Source organism: Podarcis raffonei, chromosome 2 (assembly GCF_027172205.1).
Source record: "Podarcis raffonei isolate rPodRaf1 chromosome 2, rPodRaf1.pri, whole genome shotgun sequence".
NCBI classification, from domain to species: Eukaryota; Metazoa; Chordata; class Lepidosauria; order Squamata; family Lacertidae; genus Podarcis; species Podarcis raffonei.
Genome location: NC_070603.1, coordinates 48,928,218 through 48,947,092, shown reverse-complemented (window position 1 = coordinate 48,947,092; position 18,875 = coordinate 48,928,218). Strand labels below are relative to the sequence as shown.

General features: G+C 40.4%; 1 protein-coding gene across 16 annotated transcripts in view; it reads right to left on the bottom strand.

Annotated features, from left to right (window-relative positions):
- Positions 1-18,875, bottom strand: part of TENM2 (teneurin transmembrane protein 2) — a 719,087-nt gene that overhangs the window by 12,337 nt on the left and 687,875 nt on the right. For all 16 annotated transcript variants that reach the window (XM_053376484.1, XM_053376486.1, XM_053376485.1 and 13 more), the window contains 2 exons: positions 12,955-13,130; positions 8,841-9,076 (listed from right to left, as the gene is read on the bottom strand). In XM_053376484.1, the coding sequence (XP_053232459.1) occupies positions 8,841-9,076; positions 12,955-13,130 (412 nt within the window). The remainder of the gene's footprint in view (positions 1-8,840; positions 9,077-12,954; positions 13,131-18,875) is intronic.

The following is an 18,875-nucleotide window of genomic DNA, read 5'->3' as shown; positions in this document are numbered from 1 at the left end:
CATCAAAAAAACTAAGCATGACCACTGGTCCCATCACCTCCTGGCAAATAGAAGGGGAAGAAATGGAGGCAGTGAGAGATTTTACTTTCTTGGGCTCCATGATCACTGCAGATGGTGACAGCAGTCACGAAATTAAAAGACGCCTGCTTCTTGGGAGAAGGGCAATGACAGGCCTAGACAGCATCTTATAAAGCAGAGACATCACCTTGCCAACAAAGGTCCGTATAGTGAAAGCCATGGTTTTCCCAGTAGTGATGTATGGAAGTGAGAGCTAGACTATAAAGAAGGCTGATCGCCGAAGAATTGATACTTTTGAATTATGGTGCTGGAGGAGACTCTTGAGAGTCCCATGGACTGCAAGAAGATCAAACCTATCCATTCTGAAGGAAATCAGCCCTGAGTGCTCATTGGAAGGACAGATCCTGAAGCTTAGGCTCCAATACTTTGGCCACCTCATGAGAAGAGAAGACTCCCTGGAAAAGACCCTGATGTTGGAAAAGATGGAGGGCACAAGGAGAAGGGGACGACAGAGGACGAGATGGTTGGACAGTGTTCTCGAAGCTACCAGCATGAGTTTGACCAAACTGCAGGAGGCAGTGGAAGACAGGAGTGCCTGGCGTGTCCTGGTCCATGGGGTCACAAAGAGTTGGACACGACTAAACGACTAAACAACAACAACAACAACTTGCCACAGGAATGCTGCTGAAAACAACTTTCTACTTTAAGGAGAAATGTGAGTTTTCAAATAAAAGATAATAACATTTTAGACTGAACGGCAACAGGCCTTGAATTTTAAAGCTTGGCAAGGGGGTGGACTAGATGATATTCGGGATCACTTCCAACTCTACGATTCTATTGATTTCCTTCAAAACCTTTCACCATGCAGTTAGAAGTTTCAAGTACAGTGCTTACCTTTCCTCCTTTTGGAGGAAAGATCACTGGAGACTTCTAGCATTTCAGTAATGTTTGATTAATTTCCAAGTGGAGCACAGGTGGGACAAACAGGATAATGCTTCCCTACCAAGCAGCTAATCCACTGTATGCATCAGTTCCCTGGAGAAAGTTATCTGCAACCCAATATGCTTCCACAGCAAACTGATAGCCTTCAGCTTGCTGACTCTTGCTTCTGTCTCTATCTCATTCTGTGTTTCTTTGTTCCAAAACCACACACACAAAAAACCTGCACCTTTCCTATAACAGAAGCGGGTAACATCTTCCCCATTTAGAATATTCCAGAGAAATCTCCAACTATTTCCCTGCCATTGGCTCCCAATGAATACTGTAATCTGTTTAACAAAAGACATGGCCCCAGCCCTCTTTCAAAATAAATCTCTTTGTTTTCTGAGAAGAAACCTGGATTAATAAGAACAATGTAAACCATTCTCTTATTTGTTTTTCACAGTCCACAGTTAGGCAACACTTTGTTAGGACCAACCAAAATATTTATTCTGTGGATTTTGCATGCGTCAAGAAATTTAAGGTAGTCAGCTGACCTGGCACCAAATGTTATGGGCCTCAGGTAAGCCAGTTATTCCCATTTGTTTGAATCCTAAGCAGCAAATTGTGAGATCCAATACCTAATCCAAAACACACCTTTATGTTACCTCTTTCATGATAAAATGTCACAAATCAGGGCCAACCTTTCTGAGATCCCCAGAGCTCTACTTTAGGCAAGAAGGTGGACAAAGCAAGGTGGAATGGGATGGGGGGGTTATGGTAAGAAAAGTACAAGAATTATGGTGGATGTTGCAGCTATAATGCCAGCTTTTAGTTTGCTTCCAAGATGGAGATTGCAGACTAAATAACCTGCCATTTCCCCCGGAAAACTGTCTTCTGCCCTAGTCATATAGTCACCACATTCTCATTCCAGTGCAAAGCACCCTTTGAGTCTTCCTTCCTTCCTTCCTTCCTTCCTTCCTTCCTTCCTTCCTTCCAGTACATGCTAGCACGAAGAAGCTTTAAGCCCTTGTTTGCTGATATTCCTCCAAGAATTCCCACAGTGCATATAAATGGATGTCCACATGAGGGTAATATACTTGCAATGTACAATAATTGCTCTGATAAAAATCGTTTGATGGAGACTAGAATCATGTCATCTTTATTCTGTTCTCAAATAGTTCACTAATTTCTTATAAAAGGAGGTAACCTATAGATCAACTCTCAACTCTACCTGTTTACACCCAAACAAGTAATTCCTTCCCCAGTCTTACAGCAGAACTTTTAAATTGCACAAGTGCTGGAACATGGTGGGAGACGCCATGTCCTGGTCATATGCTTGGCAGAAGCAAATGAACCCTCTGGATGTGACTGGAACGATCTTTAAGGTAAGCAGCTTTCAGATTGGCCCTCCAAGCAGAGCCCCCAACACAGCAAAGCATTTACAGCATCTTTCCATGTTGCAGCTGTAATCTTTGCATTGGGTCTTAGTCAATGGTAACTATGCCAAATGGATGCCATATTCCTCTTTTATAGGTAGCTGTCACTTTCTTCAGATTCATATTTTTGAAGGTCACACAATAAACACACAACATGTAAGAAGTTGGTGGTTTGGGGTCTTTCAAAAGTGAGAACAAGGAATTGTAGTAACCTTAAATGTGTCATGTGCAAACAGTGAATGCTGTAATACGAAAGATAAATAACTGCATTCACTGGAGACGGACCAAAGAATCCAGGCCAACCCTGTAATCTAATAAAGCTTCTTAAGCGATTTAATTGTGAATGCACCATTAATAAAGTAGAAGTCTTTAAATTAGATATCTTTTGACAGCAGTGACTACTTAAGAAGTATTCATCGGTTCCTGAGAATCTGTTCTTCAGCTTATATTTTACAGTAGCTTTGATTAAGCAACATTTTCTCTTATCCAAATTTAAACAGCACATCAAACAATATGGAAATAGACCCCCAGCCTTTCTTGAGGACATGAAAGTTATTCTGAATTATTTTCACAGCAAGGGTGAGCTCAATTCCCACCCCAACCCACTCTGTAGGAATTCTGTTACAGAGAAAGCAATTTGAAAATTAATACAACTCTATATTTGTAAGGAAATAATTTTTAATTATCATTCATTTTCTGCATTCTGATTTTTTCCACTTAATGAAGTAGGTCTCTCTTTACCATGGTTTTCATTTCCTCAGTGGATAAGTCGTAAAAATCACTATTCATGCAGGATTTCCCAGAAAAGGTTTTGATACTGCCAAGTAGGCTGTCTCCAAAGAAACGAGTAGCTTTTTTATTTTTAAATGAATCTTCGTTTAAGCAACAACAAGAAGTCAAAATTCTTACCCTGCATTTCAGAGGTCCCCAAAAAGAAACCTACATCTGCCTACATCTCGTGTGTGTGTGTGTGTGTGTGTGTGTGTGTGTGTGTGTGTGTAATCTTAGGTGGAGAAAGAGGGTGCCCACTAACAGTCATCTTCAAAACAGCACTCTCCCGACTTGTGATTCCTAGCAACTAGTACTCAGAGGCATACTGAGGCAGAACAGAGCCTCCGTGGCTAGTAGCCATTGGTAGCTTTATCCTCCAAGAATACTGTATTTTTCCGTATAGGTTTTTTTCCATAAAAAATAATGTCAAAAATTTGGGGGCATCTTATACACGGATACATCTCTCCCCATTTTCTTAAATAGGAGTTCTCAAAAATAGGGGGTTTCTTATACATGGGGGCGTCTTATACACGGAAAAATACGGTATGCCTTAACCTCCTTTAATGCCATCCAAGTTGGTGGCTATCACTCTGTCATGTGGGAGTGAATTCCATAGTTTAACTATGTGTTGCATGAGGAATAATTCAGTCCTCAGTCTTTCAACATCTATTGGATGACCCCAAGTTCTATTATTATGAGAGAGAGAGAAACTTCTCCCAGTCTATTCTTTTTTCTCATCATGTCCAGTTTTACACACCTTTATAATGTTGCCCCTTACTTGCCTTTTCTCTGAGCTGAAAAGCCTCAGATGTGACCTTTCTTTCTACAGGAATTGCTCCAGGCCCTTGATAATTTTGGTTGCCATTTTCTGAACCTTTCCCATCTCTACTGTATCCTTTTTGAGGTGCCACAATCAGGCTCTGGCTTTTTTGCGCATTCTCTGAGGCAGAGAGAGTACCTGGCTGATTTAGGAGACATGGTGAACGTAATACATTTTGCACTTTTACTACCTGCTTGCTTTTATAATCTCACCCTCATCCTACAACCAGACCCTGGGAAGTAGGTGTGGCAGAACTGAGTTTATTATATGCCATCATTCCGATACAGAGTGTTTTGTTACAGTACTAGCTTCCAAAAGCAAGTGCTCAAATTAATGGCTTAATGTTGCCCCGTATTTTGAATCCAGGTGGTCTGGATCACAAAGTTCTACTTAGCTATTCTCTGGGACATCGTGGTTAGGCAACCACCACTTCAGTTCACCATCTGGAAGTGTGGAGGGAAACTACATGATTATTATGAGAATGACTAATCTCTGATGCACCATTCTAATAATGGAATATGTATGGATGTGTCTATGTGCAAGCAAACATGCTTCATAAACATTACTCAGGAACATAGAGCACCTGCTCCAAAACATCATTTTCTACTGGCAGAGTAAGAAGCACCACAGAGTATAATTGCTGTGTCATAATAATTCTATGGAAACCCAAACAAAATGACTAATTCCCACATTCCCACTCTCTCTGGGAACAAGAATAACATTATTATCAACGGCATGACTTTAAATTATCTAGTAAACTATTTTGCCTTTCTTCTGCCACCTACCCACACACCTGTTCTTCCATGCTTGTGTAAGTCACAAGAGGCAATTCCTACGACTGCTTGCTGACTCTTCCAGAAAACATTTCTCACTTGAAATTAAGTTGTATGCAAAAGAGATCAGTCTTCATGAGGACTCACATAAAACAGACTAGCATTCAATTTCTGGCTGATAACTTATTTTGTCAGTAGGTGCTAATACTTGTCTACACAACAAAATTATAGCACACCTCTCGTTCTGCAAGCTTAATCATGGTTTTCACCTGATTGATTAAAAGTAGAACTTTATGCAGCACAGGCAGAAAGGGGCAGAAACAACTTCTCTAGTCATTGCAAAGAGCATGCTTAGCAGAGGTCTTTTATATAGGCGTGCTAATGGTTCAGCATGATTTCCAGCCCCATCCCCCTAGTTTTAGACTTGGAAAGCCATTGAATGTTTCATTTTCCCAGGAGTCTTCCTTGTGGCACTATCATAGCCAGTGTCTTTTCACACGGTTGGCAGTCATGGGCAAAAAGAAATAAATAAAAGTTGCATCAGACCAGGATCCACGTTGTCCATATTTCTATTTCCAACAGGAGTTCAGTCCTCCTCTGTAGCATGGGTGGGGAAATGTACAGACTGAGGGCCAAATCACAATGGTGGAAACTTATTGAGTGCCACATTCCAGCGGATTTCTGCAAACTTAACTCTATGCATTCTGAGTAAATGCATACAAGAGCCCTAACTGGATGTGATGCTAAAAAATCTGTTAAAACCTCACTTTCAAAAATCAAAAATATCTTTGGGAACTGAAACCAATTAACAAGTTTCTGTCCAGGTGCTACCATTACCTGACTTTCTCAAGTTCACCTCCAACCTCGTTAGTAATGCTCTGGGCACTCTTCCAAACCATCAACAGCAAAGGAAAGGAAAGGGGGAAAACAACCCCTCCTTAAACACAGAACACAATCAAATGTGTTCGCTTGCTTCTGTGTAAAGTATTCTCCATTCCTGATGCTTGAGAAAACAAGACCAAAATATACATCATCTCATAGTTCCCCTGAGCTTATACATACAGCTTGCTTTTTGAGTCAGTGCTCCATGCAGGAGCATATGAAATAGTAAGAAGACAGTGCTTTTGAACATGTGCAGACATCCTTTCCTTCACTATCAATAATTCCTTTCTCTCACTGTCGAGGAAACCAAAACAGATTCTGAATGTTGAAATTTAAGGGGGAAAGCTTCTGAATTGGGTGTTGTTTCCAAGCAAGATTAAGAATTCGTTCTTAGTTGTACAATTCAAATACAGGTGGCGACCATTTTAGGTGCGTCCAATTGAAGCGTGATCACTCATGAGCGGGTCCTTTTGGACCCAGAAGAGGGTATAATGGGGCATAACAAGGGGAACATACTTATGCTCTGTCAATACTTGCAGGGGGCAGGAACAGAACCTCTGCATGAAATGATTGTCTCCTGTATTGTCCATTTCCCCAAAACAATTATTTGACACTCCCCCCCCACACACATTGGGCATATCAGCCCATTAAGTAGCTGGCAGAAATTTTAAAAACCTTAGAAGTAAGTCCCACTAGGCTCCATCAAAAGGTGTTTAGCACTGTAGACCAAGACTCTAATCCTATGCACACTTACCTTGGAGTAAGCTCTGCTGATACAAGGCTTACTTGTCAGTAGACATGCATAGGGTTGTGCTGTTACTGCTGCCTCAAAATCTGCTATTTTCAGCCAAATCACAGTTGCAAATCACAGACATATTGAGGCATCGCCATTAATCACAAGCCTTCACCATTTGTCTCCATCTGGAGGCCAGCACTTCACCAAGGTGTCGTCTGTGACTGACCTGAGTGTTGTATTTTATGCCTCCTGTCTGCTCCTTTGCTATTTTCTAGTGCAGCTTTTTAATTTCATTCACTATGCAGTCTGAAAAAATGCTGAATTAAAATAAATGAGATGCAAATACATTCAACACTTTCCCTCTTGTTTTCAAATTGCACTTTCAGTCCACTCAACCTGTTATAATCTCATAGTGATTTTCATTTAAAAGAGCTAAATGGATATGTGATTACTGTTACAGGAACTAACACAAGACAATTAAATGCTGAGGTGTTGATAGATAAAGCTATGTTTTGATTTGCATATACATGGTGCAAAAAATAAAAATAAAAATCTAACTCTGGCAAGAATTCAGCTCCAATACTTGTACATCTAACTTCTGCTAATTACTGCAAGTATTTCTATTAAGGCTTTATTACTCAGAGCCAGGACTATATCCATTTATTTTAGGGTCTTATTATTTGAGAGCCTCCTCAAACTGCAGAGTTGATTTCATGCAAAGAGTATAACATAACCTCTGCAAATATTTGAAGTTGGGTTGTGGTGTGTGGGTGTGGAACATTCATTGTCTTCACTCCCTTATCAAAGAACTGTACCATGAAAATAAATAAAAACATCATATATATACATATATATATTTAAAAAGAAGAATCTACAATGGTAAATATGGAATGATGTGACTACAAAAAGTTTCAAAAGATAACTGCCGAATGTGACTGTGTTCTGCAGGATTTCAGACTCTGAGCTTTGCAAATGAAATAGCCCAGAATTCCTCAAACTTTTTGTGCCCCCCACCCTGAAATGTTTGGTGGAAAGCATACACAGCTGAAGTAGCATATATGGTTCTCTATCTTGCCAAAAATACAGCAGATCATACCAACAGCCCAGTCACAATAGGATAGGGAATAACATTGCCTAGGGCCCTTTTCTGTTGTAGTGCCCTGTCTTTGGAACTTACTGCCTTGCCTGACACTATCTGTGTTATCTTTTTAGTGTCAGGAATGCTTATTTATTCAAGTATGCTTTTATGAATGTTTAGTTTATCTGGCTTTTTAAATGCTTTTCTACTGTGATCTTCTTTTGTTGTAAAAGGTAAAGGTAAAGGGAACCCTGACCATTAGGTCCAGTCATGACCGACTCTGGGGTTGCAGCGCTCATCTTGCTTTATTGGCCAAGGGAGCCGGCGTACAGCTTCCGGGTCATGTGGCCAGCATGACTAAGCCGCTTCTGGCGAACCAGAGCAGTGCACGGAAACGCCGTTTACCTTCCCGCCAGAGTGGTACCTATTTATCTACTTGCACTTGACGTGGTTTCGAACTGCTAGGTTGGCAGGAATAGGGACCGAGCAATGGGAGCTCACCCCATTGCGGGGATTCGAACCGCCGACCTTCTGATCGGCAAGTTCTAGGCTCTGTGGTTTAACCCACAGCGCCACCCGCGTCCGACCCACCACCCGCGTCTTTTGTTGTACTGGATTATTAGTCAATGAGGACCCATCTGCGCTATACATTTAAATCGGTATCATACCATTTAAAATAGTCATGCCCCCCCCCGCAAGAATAATGGGAAGTGTTGTTTGCAAAGGGTGCTGAGAGTTGTCAAAAAACCCTATTCCCCTCATAGGGCTACAATTCCCAGAGTTCTCTGGAAAGAGGGGAATAGGGATCTCCTAACAACTTTCAGCACCTTTAGCGAACTACAGTACCCAGGAACTGTTGGGTGAAGCCTTGACTGTTTGAAACTAGTATCATGCCACTTTAATCTATAGTTCAGATAGTGCCTAGGGCTGTATCATTTCAAATTGTTGTAAAGAGATATGGAATGGTGTAACCTGAAAAACAATGCTTGACGGGTTATCCTTAGAGTGCATTTTTCCACACTGAGGAGCAAACCATATGACAACTGCAGGCACCATTCATCAAAGCCAGGTGTGCCCCAGTTAACATTATGGTCAGGAGCTACAATTTAAATTGTCCCTTCTTCCCCTCTTTAGTCCCTTCTTTCTGGGGCTTTATCCCAGTCAGGCTCACTTCTAATACTGTAGCTCAGATTGGGGTGGGGTTGATTTTAGGGAATGGATTGTGGGATAGGATTTGCAAACAGAGCTTGAAGCTTATGTGTACATATAGTTAATTTAGTTCAAATAACCCAGGCATATATCACTTTCACATTTTATATGAAATAAATGATACAGCATATAGGAATTGATAATAGTCCCCATTTCTAAAGCAACTTGTTTTATTGTAGGACTGGGTTAAACTTACCCTGAGCTTTCTTCCAAACACAGTAACTTTTCCTTTAATTTGTTCCTTTCTGAGGCGCCACTCTATGGAATTTAAGCCATTCTCCATTGGCAATGAAATATTGCATCGTCCTATGGTTGGGGTCACAGTACCGGCTAGCACATGTGGTTCGCTGTGGAAGCTAATACTCATTCCATTGGCATACATCACCCTTAAGGTGCCATTATTGCAGAGCTGATAGCTGTTCCTCACTTGATCTGAAGCAATAACAGGGGTGGGGGGAAACTTAGCAGCATTAGTCATAAAGAAAACATATTATCTAATTTTCTAGGCTTTCATGGTGCATCTGCAAATCTAAAATGATGTTTCTCAGCAACTGTTGTGTGGTGAGGAAGTGGGTACGGCATTTGAGATGTTAGTGGTTTATGTGAAGAACATTATTAAAAATTTGAAGCCAGCAGAGGTGTTTCAGTTTATTAGGATTTTGTTTCCCACTTGCTTCTTAATTGTAAATCAAAAGGTATATTGATATTTTTTATAGCAAATATCATTGATATTTGTGGCTACATGTATATTGATATTTTTATAGCAAATATCATTGATATCTGTGGATACATGTATAATCTGAGGAAAAATTATTTTAATTGAAGTGTTGGGTCAGCAAGAAATCAATTCAAGTTGGAAATGAAAAAAGAGATGGCTGGAGCCTTTTCTTAGAAATAAGCAGGTTTTCCTTTTAAACTGGTCTAAGAGCTCCATTAGTGTGTGTGTATATATATATATATATATATATATATATATATATATATATGTGTGTGTGTGTGTGTGTGTGTGTATGGCGCAATGTTATAGATTAGGTTTTGGTCCTTAAGGCATGATGCTCACTCAGAATGAGCTGCCAGACATAATCTTTTGTGAGAGTGTCACTCTTCATTCTGTCTTGAATAAATAGTACTAGCCAAACAGACACCTGGCTTTTTACTGACTGACAGAAGTTACAGAAATAAAACCAAGTTTATGACTTGGTTATACTCTCGAGTGGCTGTTGCAACCAGACCTATTCTATAAAAAAAGAGTTTCTCCAGCAAAGCAATGCTGTGACCAGCTGCTATCCAAGAACCTCTATCCTTCTGTCAGAAAGAAAAGATCTACATAATTAATCATCTAGTAGCACAGAAATAAAGGCATTGCAACACAGGCAAATAGTTCATAAATGTTGGCATTTATATGTCAGAAGGCTATTGTTGTGTGACAATGTTTGTTTTCAGTGACATTATTTCTCAATTTAAAAAAAAATCAACAAAATTCATTTCACTGCAGTTTTGGTAACAGTGTCATAGCATATGAAATATGGAATTGCTTTTGTAAGGCTCCCATTAACTCCCTTACAAATCCCTGCTGCAGTGGCTATGCTGTAAATTTGTCTTCTGAAGCTGAGGAAATCTAAGCCTTCCTTAACAGAATAAACAAGACTGTTAGTTCTCTTGGCAACTCTCTCCTGACCTCAGACTAGAGGTAAATGGGTCACAGGAAAATAGGTGAGTGAATAAAAATACTTTAAACTGACCCACGGGAGAGATACCATGGGGAGAAGCACCAGCTTGCTTATCTGTACTTGATTTTTTTAAAAAAAAAATATAATTTTCACTTATATACATTACAATCATTTAACCATAATTTTAACATTTTCAATTTCGACTCCCTTCTCCCTCTTTCTTCGGTTCCTTACATTTATTTTCGTCCTTTCCTGCATACTCCAAATTGCCTTAACTTATTCTTTTAATCGTCTATTCTCTCATGTTTACAGTTTGTTTGTTAATACTCAGTAAACCCCTTCCATTGCTTTCTGAAAAATTTGTTGTTCTTGATTTCTTAATTCTTCCAGTAAGTTTTGCCATTTCTGCATACTCTGTTAGTTTCTATAGCCAATCTTCTTTCATTGGGACCTCTTCATCATTCCACTTTTGGGCTGTACTTGATTTTTGTGTGCATGGTAATGCACTCACACATCTGTTTGCTGCATCTGTGCAGAGCATGCCCTGGAAACTTTCAAGAGTAGAAGTTCAGGATAAGACACTCATGCCTTTTCCCTCAAGGTACAATGATTTAATTGCTGCACATGCCTCAAGGGGGGAAATAATGACCTTTGCCTCATGACTGAGATACGAAAAATGTCCCAGTTGAGAATGAGGCATCTTTAGCGGGAAAGGGTATGTGAGCTGTGATCATCTAAGGTAACATCAATTAGTGACTGGTATTCAGGCAAAAAACAGCAACACCCTGCTTAGAAAGCTCTAATGAATTATACATCAGACCTTGCTCATACACCCAAGGTGTAAAGCTTTATGAACATCATTACATTGGGTCACGCAGGTAAACATGGCTTTTTTGGAAGAAACGTAAATTCTATCAACTGGGCAGGACGAAGCCCTCTAAACATGTGGCAATTGAAAGGTGCTTTCCATGTCAGGAAAACATGCAGAAGTTAAAAAAAAAAGGAGGGGGTATGACCAGAATAATATTATGTCAAAGTATATAAGGTGGAGTAAAGGATTAAGATAAGGGAATTAGAGACATAATGAGTGGAAATATACAATTATAAATGAGGTTGGAAAAAGGGATAGAATTTGCTGAATTTGACGGAATAAAGAGGAATACAAAAAAGGGGGATGTGAGGAGGTCAGGAAAGAGGGATATGGAATTTTGAAGCTTAAAAGTGGAATTTTTCTTTCTTTTTCTTCTTTTTCTTGTTAAGTGTGTATTTTTTTGTCTGTTGTTTTTGTTCTTGTTTTGTTATATGTGGTTTTGTAAAACTTTAATAAACATTTCTTAAAAAAAAAGAAAACATGAAGAAGAACCAAATCTTGACTGAGATGCAAACAAATACCATTATCAAAGTATAAAAACACTTTATCTTGATGGTTGCAAAGATATGGTAAGTCACAGAATAAGTCACATGCTAGCTGATGTAACAGCTGCCAAAAGGGCAATTTTAAATTATAACAAATAAGTGTCATGTGCCCATGGGTGAGCCAACAACCCAAGTACAAGGGAGGTGGAAGCAAGTGAACTCAAAGGCCATAATATCAGATGTCCACAAAATTCACTTCCAGAGAAAAGCACAGAAATATGATGACCAATCAGTTCCTGCAACCTTGTTTAGCAAATTCCTTCCCCTGAGGGCAGGATTTATTTCCTAAACAGATGAGGCAGCCATCACAGCTGTTGGAGATCTGTATCTTAGTTCCATCACTGTGAATACTTGGGAAACAAGACCCACTGCCCCATAGGTGCACAGGGCAAAGGAAGAAGCGACCTGATTAAAATAAACAACCACAAACCATGAAAAAACCATCTAATTAATGTAAATCGAGTAAGTAAAAGCTTCCTAACAAACCACAAAAAGACAGGGACTTAATAAAGCTCACTGAAGAGAATCTCCACTAGGAAGGTTTCTTCAATGTGACTGTTGTATCAGTCAAAAGAAAACTGAAGGAAAGAGTTTTCCTCCTCCTTGAGGCATGTACAATAGGTAAGATATTTTTGCTTGAAGAGAGGGACCATGTGCACTAGTTCACAGGTTTCAGCTTTAGAAAGCTCCTGAGATAAGCTCTACACAGGTACCTAACACACATGTATGTCTGCACAGGGAGCATGAAGAAGAATAAATGGCTTTCAAAATAAAAGCATGGTTGTCACCTGGATCCCCAGCATGGATAATCAATGCAAAATACGTATTGCATTGAGTGAGAAGTTGCAGATCTGGGTTAGTCCTGGCCTAAGAAGCACAAATGTGTTGAGGTCTGGAAGGAGCTCATCTTGGGTGGCTCTTTTATCACCCTTGAGAAATGTTTTTAATGTATGGATATAGCTCCCTCTCAAACTTGTCATTAGATCTTATATGGGAAGCATTAAAAAAATGCTGAACAATCTGATTTCCTTTTTTGAACTGGAATGATCCACAGGACATGAAATTATTTTTCTGGGATTTTTCTGTATTTGCACAGCAACAGAACATATAATATCTATGCTTCCTTCCAGTCCTAGGGAAAGGGTGGTAGTGATGTGGACATTCGTTAACTCAGAAGTGATTATTGTTATTGGATAATGATTCTTTTGAGAAGCATTTCTATACCTTGAACAACTGTATAGGATGCCTCCACAGAGGAGAGATTGGTAATTACAGTGACATCATCGTCCCGGTTGGAGTTTTCAATATCAATAGTAATGGACTTTTCCATTTCACGATGAAGGCTGGTTACTACACCAGTAGGGCGAGTCACATTGGTTAGGCGTCCTTCGTGGTCATAACTAAAAGATGCAAGAAAGAAGTCCCACATATTTAACTTTTCAAAAATGAACAGAGCCAATATATACATGTACTTTCTGAAGTTAAAAAATATGAAACAGATGTGAAAGTCTAGAGAATGGAAATAAAAATATCACAGGAGCAAATTATTACAGCAAAGATTAATGGTGTACAATATTTTTTCAGTATCAAAACCAAAGATGCACAAGCACTTTAGAGAAACAATTAACTGTTAGATTCATGTGCCAAGGCAAATAGAACCCTAGGACCAGAAAGGAGTATGCTGCATCTAGCAAACCTTTGGGGATGCCTTTTTCCCTATGAATCTTCCTGGAGAATGGTTATTTGGATACTCAGTTTTAATTCCTGATATATTTACAGAGTGCAAGAACATCTTCTCTTTGCCTCTGCTTACTGAGCAACCATTCTTTCAATTTTCCCCTCATAAGATAAACTAAAAAAACATTGCAGAGAATTTCATTCTTCAAAGTGTGCAGTGACATTATCTGCCTGGAAATGTCTGTGAGAGGGACAGCAGAAATTTCAGCTGGGAGAAGGAAGAATAAGCAAAGTCCAAATGCCACTCTTGGAAACGTTAAAATCTAAATTGCAAAAAAGCAATACATTTTAAAAGCTTTAAATGTAAATAATTTAACATACAAAAATAGTAACATTTTTACCTACATTTCAGAAGAGTCAGCACATAGGTGCATATCAGGGCATTGTATCTCAGGCAAACCACTTCTGTTCATGTGCTTCCTTCTCCTGATATGCACTTGTGCAATAACTCATCTAAGATATATCATAGTTTGCCATTGCATCTGAACCAGCAAATTATGTTAGTATCTCGCAAAGAACAATTTGCAGTTTTGGTTTGGACAGCAAATACAACCAATAGTGAGTGGTTACATCCACTGCATTCCAAATCATGTCTTGCAATAACCAGAGTGTGCTATGTAAGTTGTGAGGTCTGAATTTTATCATGTTTTTCTCACTGTGACTTGGTATTATGTGTGAAATGAGCCGGTGAATAGGACCAATAAGTTGGCCACAGATAAAAGTGATCTTTAGGGAAAACTGTGTGTTCTGATTTCCTTGTTTCTGTAGTTATTTTGGTTGGTATGGAAGTTGCTGGCTCCCACCCAGGCCCGTAGCTGGGGTGTGTGTGAGGTGGGCCCCTGCCAGGGGTGCAAGCGATGGGGTCGCAAAAATTTGACTAAAAATATGTCCATAAATATAAATATCAATTACTGCCTCATAAGAAATGGTTTTAAATAGAGGGTGAATTGAATGGGTGGAAATGGGGGGTTGGGGGTTGGAGGAGAGGCGGAAAGAAGAGCTAATTTGTCCATGGCTAGGGGGCACAATCTGGGTGGTTCTGCCAGGGGCGGAAGATCACCTAGCTACGGTTCTGCTCCCACCGTGGGGGAGCAGCCTCTGGACAAGTTTGGGATCTGCTGTGACCAAATGTTGTACATTTTGAAGATAAAGATACTCTACTTTGGAGGAATCTTTACTCTGCAGTTATTGCAGCTCCAATTGAAATACATAATGCTACACTCAGTGATAAGGTTAGGCAGATCTTGGTGTCAGAAGGGCAGAGGCGCAGTTTTGACAGAGAGGGCCAGTTTTCCCCTCCTCACTCTTGTGGCAACCTCAGAGGCATTTGCTATGCTGATGCCAGAGGCTGTGAGGTCGCTAGGGTCAAAAGGAGGGGATGCCAGGGAGAGGAGCAGGGAAAGGCATGGATCCAAAGAATGCATAGCCTCCCCAGTCCCAACCCCCCCCCAAGTTAGCAAGAAAATTACACCAGCCCAGGACATAGATGTCAACTTACAGATTTGAAAATAAGGGACCAGCAGCCTCGAAAATCATGATGCACCCCTGAGGGGGAAAAGGGAGAGACGGAGACGCAGCAGCTCGTGCGCGCACTCTCTCTCGCAGCGGAGGACCCCGAGCCGCTGCTTCCCTCCCGAGTCGGGCGAGCATGAAACCCGGGAAAATTAAGGGACATCATCAATAAGGGACAGCAGCGGGACACGGCGCTGGGATAAGGGAGTTTCCCGCCAAATAAGGGACGGTTGACAGCTATGGCCCAGGAGCTGATGTAATCCAATCTTGCTTATTTCCTTCCCTTTGTGACAGGACACTGAATAAGGCAGAAAAATCACCTTCAGCCTCAGTCCCCATAGTCCCCTAAGCCTCAGAATTGCAGCCTTAATGTGTGTGTGTGTGTGTGTGTTTCTTTCATCTACCTAGCCTTCACAATCCTTGATGGCAGGGATTGCCTTTCTTCCTCCTTTTTCTGCTCTGTGAGACTTTTTTGGCTGCAGAACAGAATTAAAAAAAAAATCTCAAGATGAATTAATAAACAAATATGCAAGCAGAAGGGGTTCAGAAATAAGCAATACCATTTTATCAGGAGGAGAACCTCACAAAAAGAACTACTGAGAAAAAGTGGGTGGTATCTACTCCTGAAGCAATAGAAAACACCAATCATTGTTCGGGGAATAGAGCTATTAATGCCTTCTCTCATGGCATAACTGGATTTAATAAAGCAATTTAAAATTATGTATATGATAAAAATTACTTCATTTGGCAGAAGAAAAAAGTCATTTGGTGCAAATTGCTTTGATCATTTTTTTAAAAAAACCTCTGGATCAGCAATTTTTTGGGAGGAGCAGAAAATTAATGTTATCTGTTTCTCAAGAGACATGGGGGGGGGGAGCAAGGGGGAATAGTGATGTGTTAATGAGGCACTAATAACTGAAACTGGCAAATTGTCCCATTGTGTAACTCTTTCTAGACTTGTCCAGGAGGAAAGGTAAGCAGCAGACTGAATAGCATATGGGGAATGGCAGCTGCTGTCCTGCTTGTCATCATCTGGAAACGAGTCCTCCTGACTGGGTTGCGTTAGGTGCTCAATAATGTGACTTAATTATTGCACGGACCCAGGCAGTAGGCAGCTATAAATACATTTATTAAGCAATAACTATGATGGAGCAGGACATTTCCTGGGAACTGATGAGCGGCTGGGAGGAGTTAGTATCTTAGAAATGCTGGAGAGTCATTAATCTGAAGAAAATGCCCTGATCTAGGAACATTAGTTAGAGGAAACTGAGGATGGGGAGGAGAATGGGATCACTTTATGGCCATGGTAGTTTCTTTCAGCATGTGGTGTTTATTTCTAAATGATGTAATGTATCACTACTAATTAGCCCTATGGTTAAAATAATTGCCAGGCATTCACATGTCAGATTCTACACCATGTTCATTAATTTAGGAGAAACTGGTTTACATGAATGAGACTCTTAATCTCAGGGCTGTGGGTTCGAGGCTCACGTTGGACAAAAGATTCCTGCATTACAGGGGGTTGTACTAGTTGACCTTCAGCGTCCCTTCCAACTCTCAAATTCTATGATTCCATGAATCCTGCTACTATTTTCCCTAACGTATTTCAGGTTGCTCAAATTGCTCCTAGTATCTGGATTGTTTTGGGTGTCCCTTATGCATGGTTATGCCTGACTGCTATATTTGTTCTTGTAAATCTTACATTTGCATGTGACAATTCATTCCCTAGTGGGCTTAGCCAGCAACTTGGCATTTAAAATATACAAGGCTCAGCAGAATGTACATGGAACATTTTAGCCAATATACCAATTAGACTGTTTTCGCATCATCCACAGTCACAAAATTCTGAACAATTGGAGTCAATCCTATTCAGTGTTTTCAAAATAGGTGAGTTATTCTATAGGACACAGGAGCACCTAACTCTGCCATTATCTAATGGGAGCTCTCTAAAGTGTGACCCCTCCAAAGTTACACTGCCCAAATCTGCTGTTAGTTATTACCTTAATCATAAATTTTTATTATTCACCAAATAAGCATTTCTTTCTTTTTGTAACCACGGTTAGCTTTAAAAGGTGTTTATTTGTATGCCTGCACTAGTAAGCCTAACCCCCCCAACAAACTATGTAGTACAGAATCATAGAATCATATTGTTGGAAGGGATACCGGGGGGTCATCTAGTCCAACCTCGTGCAATGTAGGAATCTCAATGCATGACAGATGGCCATCCAAGCTCTGCTTAAAAACCTCCAGTAGTTTACTGTTCATGAAACCGCTTCATGTTACTCTAGATGAAGCCTGTTTCAATATCATTGTAAACTGTCTTTCAGACAAGGAATAACAAGGTGGTCACACAACTCCTGGTTCAAAAAATAATAATGTAACTCCATCAGCAAGATCCATGAAACACACATTTACAAGTGGCTATTCTACAAAATGATCAGCAGGTGGCAGTGCTCTCCTACTCCATTGAAAAACTCCGTCAAAACCTAAAAAAAGAGATCGCTTTAGAAATGATAGTTAGTTTCCAACTATATCAGCTATGTGACTTTTTATGTCCTTGAATATAGTTGTATGGTGTATACATTATGGGGGTATATACTTTGAAGAGGCCACGTAACGATGAATAATTACCAACAAGTAGCCTGATCTAATGGTGCCCTGAGTATTCTAAAAAGTAAGGTTTATTTTTTAGGGTGTGGGGGAGACATGAAACATACATAGGGTGTCTTTGCAACAGTTTTTTTCCTCAAGAAAAGCTGAAATAGTTATATTCATTTTCTGGAGGACGCACTGATAAAATGAAGAGGAATGTACTTCACCACAATGTTTGTTTGATGTCTGTAGACACATTAGTCCAGTGCATATGTAAAAACCTCTACACACACCAGCGGCGTAGCGTGGGTTGTCAGCACCCAGGGCAAGGCAAGTAATTTGTGCCCCCTAACCCCTAACCTGCCGCTGCTGCCAGCTTCTTCTTGCTGCTGCCTGGTCTGGTCTGGTGTGGTTCTCTCCCGCGCTCAGCGCTGCGCTGGGCGGCTGCTGCACTGTCCCTCCCCCAGATAGTCCCTCGCTCTCTTTCCGCACCGCACGCCTGGCACCCACCCCCTCCACAGTGGGCGGCGACCCGGCGGCTCGGATCGGATTCGCACAGCCAGCACTGCAGTGAGAGAGAGTGAGTGAGCCAGGTAGGGGCAGAGAGCTGCGAGCGCCCCCCCCCCCGATGTTGCGCCCGGTGCAGCCGGCCCCCCCTGCACCCCCCACGCTACGCCACTGACACACACCACTCTTCTGCTACAGCCACAAGGAGATTCGAAGAATCCACTACCTAGCTGAAACTAACTCTAGTCTGTCATTATGTCTGAACCAGTGAATTTTGGTTTGTTAAAACTAAGGAAGCTTGAAGAATTTGGCTTTTATTAATTCCAGTGCAAACAGACCTGATCCACAACTCCTGTACTAACTGAAACATAATTATCACACTTCTCTGAATTCTGTAATACAGTTCTTGGCTCTCAAAGCATACCAAAATGCATTATAATGTGCATTTTAGTAAAAGAAAAAAAGTGTAGAAATGCATTTTCATTCTGTGACAGAACAGCATTTAAACACATATTTAAATACAAATTTTCATGCAGATTTTTTTTTTAAAAAATGCAGACTAATGCAGAAATGAGATAGAATGTATGCAAAATTGATATGGATCATAAATAGTTTAAACTAGCATTTATTGAAACAACCCAGGATAATAAGTCTGGGTTTGACCTTAGCCTGTTTCAGTAAGCCACAGTATAAACTAAAGACAGCTTGACCCAGTCTGAATGTAACAAGAAACGACAATTAGTTTAAACCAGGAAATGGATGCTTCCAATTTATTTGTGGCTGCATCAGAGGAGAAA